The sequence below is a fragment of the Sinocyclocheilus grahami genome, unplaced genomic scaffold, assembly GCF_001515645.1.
Source record: "Sinocyclocheilus grahami isolate Dianchi unplaced genomic scaffold, SAMN03320097.WGS_v1.1 scaffold422.1, whole genome shotgun sequence".
NCBI classification, from domain to species: domain Eukaryota; kingdom Metazoa; phylum Chordata; class Actinopteri; order Cypriniformes; family Cyprinidae; genus Sinocyclocheilus; species Sinocyclocheilus grahami.
The window spans coordinates 631,448-637,740 of NW_015505601.1; the positions used below are offsets into that span (position 1 = coordinate 631,448).

Sequence of the window (6,293 nt, forward strand, 5' to 3'; positions counted from 1 at the left end):
CAAGTAAACAAACAAAATCTTCTATCTGCTGAACTGACGCTGATGATTGATTTAAGCGGTAAACTTAAGACAAAATATCTGCTTTGTGAATTCTGTCAGGCTGAATTTAAAACCACTCGTGAAAACGAGTTAGAACTTTGAAACTTCATGCAACTCCGTTAACTCATTCCTTCAATTTTCTGAGCTGTATATGTGCGTGTGTGTGTGTGCGTATGTGTGTTTTAGCTTAGTTTTGATGTAATCTAGAATAGCCAATAAAATTCATGTTTCATTTATAAAGAATCATTGTCTGGTGTCATATAATTTTAAAGTCAAACCCTTGCCAAAGATCACGTTACCTCTCTAAGAGCTTACAAATTATCATAATTGTATTATCCTGTGGCCAAGGAAAATACACAGTCAGATTAAGATACACTGATATTAACGTCTCGCTGGACGACCGTTGATAAGGTGTAAACTATTGAAATTTGAAATCAGTTCTAATCAGGTGGACTTCGAATTTTCAGATCCGAGTCCTTTCAAACCCTGAATTAATTTATAATAATTAATTCCCAAAAATGAAGTAATCAAGACATTACAAAGGTATACAAATACTTTCATATCTACACAGTGCGTGTAGAGGAGCTCAACAAGTTTTGTGACTTTGGGGAGCTGGATTATCAGAAATTACTCCAGCATGGACTCTCTTGGTCCTCTCTTGGTCTTGAACGAATTCTGCACCTTTTTGATGGACTGCGTGCATGCTTTCTATCTCAAGAAAAATGGCCAAAAGTTCTACGAGACACATTCAGCAACCCTTGGACAAAACTTTGGTTTGGATTTGTACTTAAGCAGATTTTCACTTTTCACCGTGCACTGGAGACAATAGAGCAAGACCATATATCTGCCACAGAAGTCGCTTTCCACATTCATGACCTGAGAAAAATCTTGCAGGCCAGGCTGGAGGAATTATTTATTCCCTCTGACATTAAAAAGCAGTTAGACACCCTTGTTGAAGCTGGTGACATGCAAGCAGATGATTTCTTTTGTGCAGTGAGAAATTTTTTCAGCATAAGTGGATTACATCAATAATTGGAGCTGCTCATTGGAGAATACAAAAGAACTTGAGTGGGCCCTACTGAGAAGTGTCCCAGAGTAGAGAGACATTCAGAGCAGCCTCAGCAGCTTCTACTCCAGAATACCTGCTCTCAGTTTGATTGACGAAACCAAGCTCTTTGATGAGTGGGCTTGTGCAAAAAATGCTGTTACTTGTCACATCACTGAGTGGAACACAAACAAGGTGGCTGTGTCTGATAGATGGTCAGATGTATTTTGTGAGATGGGGATAAAGTCACTCAATTTCGAAGCCTTATCTCTGGCCGCTCTGAATGCTTTTCATACATATTAATTTTGGACCGGACTGCTCTGAATTTTACTGTAAACTCGTGAAAGACAAGCGTACACTGGCAAAAATTTCTTCCAGCGAAAAGTACAAAACATCAACCATTGATGATGCTGATGCACCCTCTTGTTCCCATTTATCTGCATGTTAAGGTAAGACATCAAATTCTTTAATAGCTAACGTTATCATTATGTGTAGATATATTTATGCTACGTTGTAGTGGGGGTCGGGGTGCCTGTCCGTCCCGTATTCCACTCTGAGAAATATGACAAGATGCACCCTACACATGCATCTTGTCATATGTATTAACCAAGCATTTGTAAACAAGATTATAGGCCTAGGTCTATCCATATTATTCAATTTTGTAGTAAAAAATACTTAGTTACAATACTTAAGTATTTTTTTGGGAGTATCTATACTTTACTTGAGTTTTTATATTTCAGCCGAATTTTACTTTTACTCCACTACATTTCCTAATTAAAATGTATACTTTTACTCCGATACATTTCCCCGAAGCATATTCGTTACTTACTACAAAATAGTCAGAATAACACAAACTGCAAGCAAGCAGGTTTGACGAATCAGTGGTCTGGCGCTTTCAAGTTAGACTCCTAAAAACACCTTTGCTCATGTGCAAACAAGTGGGCGCACAACCACAGATGATTCATTTTCCACTCAAGTCGAGGCTGGGGTGTGCGATACAGCATCGTCTGCGATATTGTAAGTGTTGTTGTAATGATGTGCGATCTGACATTATCAAGTAGGCTAACGTTATATCACCAAATCACACACAGAGTGCACACACGTTGATTTAGTAGTCTATTAAAACTCAAAATTCCGGGCATTCTAAACAAAAATGCTTCTGTATGCTTTTTATATATACTGTATATAATTTAATAGGCTATAGTTAACTTAATCTACATCACACAAGGTGTCAGGGGTCCAGGTCCTGTGTTTCTCCCTATCACCACCAGAGGTCTACTATATAGTATCCTCTCACTCACCACTCTGCCTGGCTGAATTATTGTAATGGTAGTTGTGTAGTCGGCGGTGCCCGTTTACAATGCTCCCAAGGTGGCAGTGCCCGCTGATGTTGCCTCCGAGGTAGCAGAGCTCGTTTCAGGCCTTCCCGAAGTGGCGGGGCCCGCTGATGTTCCCTCCGAGGCGGAAGAGCTCGTTTCAGGCCTTCGCGAAGCCCGCTAGTAGCTTCTCCGAGTCGGCGGAGCTTGCTTCAGGCCTCCCCGAAGCTGCAGAGCCCGCTGATGTTCTTTTCGAGGTGGTGGAGCTCGCTTCAGGCCTTCCCGAAGCAGCGGAGCCTGCTGATGTTCCCTCCGAGGCGGCAGAGCTCGTTTCAGGCCTTCCCGAAGCAGCGTAACCCACTAGTACTCTCTCCGAGGCGGCGAAACTCACTTCAGGCTTTCCCAAAGTGGCGCTGTCCGCTCACACTTCCCCCGAGGCGGCGGTGTCCGCTCACAGTTCCCCCGAGGCGACGGTGTCCGCTTACAAAGCTCCCGAAACGGCGGTGTCCATTCACAAATCTCCCAAAGCAGCGGTGTCCGCTCGCACTTCCAAGGCGGCGGAGCTCACCTCTGGTCTTCCCAAAGTGGCAGTGCTCGCCTCTGGGATTCCCAAAGCGGCGGAGCCCGCCATTGCCCGTTCCAAGATGACAGCTCAACACACACCGCTGTGGTGGCCGCTGGTTCTGCCCTGGGTCCCCATCCCGCTTGCTCTGCCTCAGTCCCCAGGTCCCCCTCCAGCACACGGACTTCTCACGGACTTACACCCTCAGCTGTTCCCCATTGTCACAGACTATATATTCTCCTTTCACTCACCACTCTTCCTGGCTGAATTACTGTAATGCTAGTTGTATTTCTTGTTTGTAGGTTGTGGATGCGAGCACTTTCTGTTGCCGTATTTGTATCCCGGTCCTGTTCTTGGTTGAGTTGTTTTTTGTTTCTGTTTTTGTTGATTAAATCTAGTTTCTCCAGCACTTGGACCCAGACCCTGTTTTTTCTACGGTGCTCTTTTACGGCCCCTTGACACAAGGAGTACCGTTTTTCTGCAGATTTTTAGCATGATAACACATTTAATAATCATTTTATACAAGTTCAATAAAGCAATAAGTGACTTACATTTTAGACATAATATTGCTTGTTTTTGCTCAATTTTGCCAAAGAAAATAGTTCCAAACATAGATCACAGCACTGTTTTGCATCTCTGAGCAATGGACGATGTTTACTTATTGAATGAATCAGCTTTTTTAACGAATCGGTTGAATAAATGATTCAGTGATTCAGTCATTAACATAGTCAAATGCTTTGTTCCTCAATATATCAGTCTTTTGAATGATTCGGTTGAATCTCAATAACTCACTCATTAACAGTAACTTGCTGTCACCTACTGTCGGTTTTAATTTCACATTTCTACTATTTTTTTCATGTTTTAAATCATTTCAAATATCAGTATTTAACATTTTATGTTAAAAACAAAACATTATTTATCCATCTGTAACTGCAGGTTAAATGCATCAATGTCCCCTCTGAGATAGACCTACATTAAACTGTGTACATACATCTAAATACTATTTCAGATGCAGATTCCAAAAATAATTTATGTTAGAATGAAAGACACGGATGAAGTGCTTCTTATTCTTACCCAAAAATACAAAATGGAAGAAAGAGTTAAAACTTATTCAAATTTTATACTATTACATACATATTACATACAATTACATATATTGTGATATATAAGTAAATATATTATCACATATTTTTCAATATATGAAAGCGGCAATTCCTTATGTATTATAAACTATTTCTGGGGCAGCAATGGAGTTCCGCAAGTGTGTTTGTTTGTTCCCGTCATTTCGGTGATGCATGTTTTATAAACAAGACCCAGTTCGACACTAGATTTGTACATCGTTTAAAATGTTATCTGATCTCATGAAAAAAATATACAAGACAAACTAAAATTTTGTCAATAAAATAAAATAATTATTATTTTTTCAAATAAAATGATGCCGTTATTTAAGAATGAAAAATAATCCGATTTTTGAGTTTGACAATGAACACATTGCAACCAGGCTTGGGACGGCCCACAAAAACGAGCCAAAATGCTTTACATGCCTTGAAATAATAATTTCTGAACATTAAACATTGACTGTAGTCTGTATTCACCTGCAATTCCTTATGTATTATAAACTATTTCTGGGGCAGCAATGCAGTTCCGCAAGTGTGTTTGTTTGTTCCCGTCATTTCGGTGATGCATGTTTTATAAACAAGACCCAGTTCGACACTAGATTTGTACATCATTTAAAATGTTATCTGATCTCATGAAAAAAATATACAAGACAAACTAAAATTTTGTCAATAAAATAAAATAATTATTATTTTTTCAAATAAAATGATGCCGTTATTTAAGAATGAAAAATAATCCGATTTTTGAGTTTGACAATGAACACATTGCAACCAGGCTTGGGACGGCCCACAAAAACGAGCCAAAATGCTTTACATGCCTTGAAATAATAATTTCTGAACATTAAACATTGACTGTAGTCTGTATTCACCTGCTTCTCATCATTTCTCATAAAAATTAATTAAAGTAAATAGTGTAAATTACATCACTAATGTCATAGAAAAGCATAGTGTTACAATGTCTTTACAACATCTGCGCAACTGGAAATTAAAACTGGTTTGTGTCTTCTGCTAGTTATTGAAGCATTAAAAAACTATCTAAACTGATAAAAAAAAACAAATTGGAGATGTAAATAATAGCAGAGTTGTCTCACTTTAAATTAATAATAAAAACTGAGATGAAAAATGTACTTAAGCCAGAAATTTAATTTTACTATGGTAAAATAAATGTTCAGCGATATCTTCAAAATACTGATATGGTAACTAGTAAATACTGTACATTTTGTTAAGCTAGCATGTGTGGAAATCTTTAAACCACATGTGTTACAACTAACCCCGCGTTACTTTGTGCCCTACGCTTCCGGACTGTAAATAAAAATGCAAAAAAAAAAAAAAAAAAGCAGCACTGTTTTGATTTCTAAGTGATCACATGCTGGTCATGTGGAACTTCACATCTAATTTCTGAAACAAAATTAGCATGCTTTTAATGTAGTGAGTTCAGGGCCATCCGTAGCTGACGTGGGGCCCCTCTCGGTCCGTTCGTGATCGGGTCCAGCTTTTTCGCATTTGCCTCCCAAACTCTGGAATAGCCTTCCTGATAACGTTCGGGGTTCAGACACACTCTCTCTGTTTAAATTAGAGCTGTAGTCAAGTCCAGCTTTGTCGAGTCCAAGACAAGTCCAAGACCAGGACTAGTCGAGACCGAGTCAAGACCGAGTCCAAAGAGGTTCGAGTCCAAGTCAAGTCCAAGTCCAAAAGTTCCAGTCCAATTCAAGACCGAGTCCAAATGAGAGAAAAAAAAGGATCCTCTTCAAGACCACATACTTAACTATTGATAATGTATGTGATGCGAGAGACAGCATATCTCTTATTCTAAGAAAATAATTTTACATTATTATTTGTAATGATCAAAAAGCATGTGCAAAGTAACAACTCTGTAGGACAGAGACTCTCTGCCAATGCCCTGCAGAGTTTAGCTCCAACTGGCCTTAACACACCTATCCTATCATAGCAGACATATCCACTGATTTTCATTGATTTTACCTTTCTAATTGTCCTGCACGATATGAGGAAATTCTGCTATGTGTGATAACAGTGGAGTGTTTTTTTTTTGTAATGATGATTACTTGTGATAAATAAATGAATAATTAACTGTGCATATTAGGGCCAACAAATAAAACAAAAAAACTAAATTTAGTTTTTTTGTTTTTACAGCGGTGAGCATTACAACCAATAACATACGATTCCAATGAGTTTATTAATGCAATGGCCAATCAAAG

General features: G+C 38.8%; 1 protein-coding gene across 1 annotated transcript in view; it reads right to left on the reverse strand.

Moving 5' to 3' along the window:
* Nucleotides 1-3,031, reverse strand: part of LOC107551363 (complement factor H-like) — an 8,672-nt gene extending 5,641 nt beyond the window's left edge. The window contains exons 1-2 of the mRNA XM_016232940.1: nt 2,969-3,031; nt 1,595-1,637 (exon numbers count right to left, since the gene is read on the reverse strand). Coding sequence (XP_016088426.1) covers nt 1,595-1,637; nt 2,969-3,031 — 106 coding nt within the window. The remainder of the gene's footprint in view (nt 1-1,594; nt 1,638-2,968) is intronic.
* Between the last annotated feature and the right edge of the window lie 3,262 nt (nt 3,032-6,293).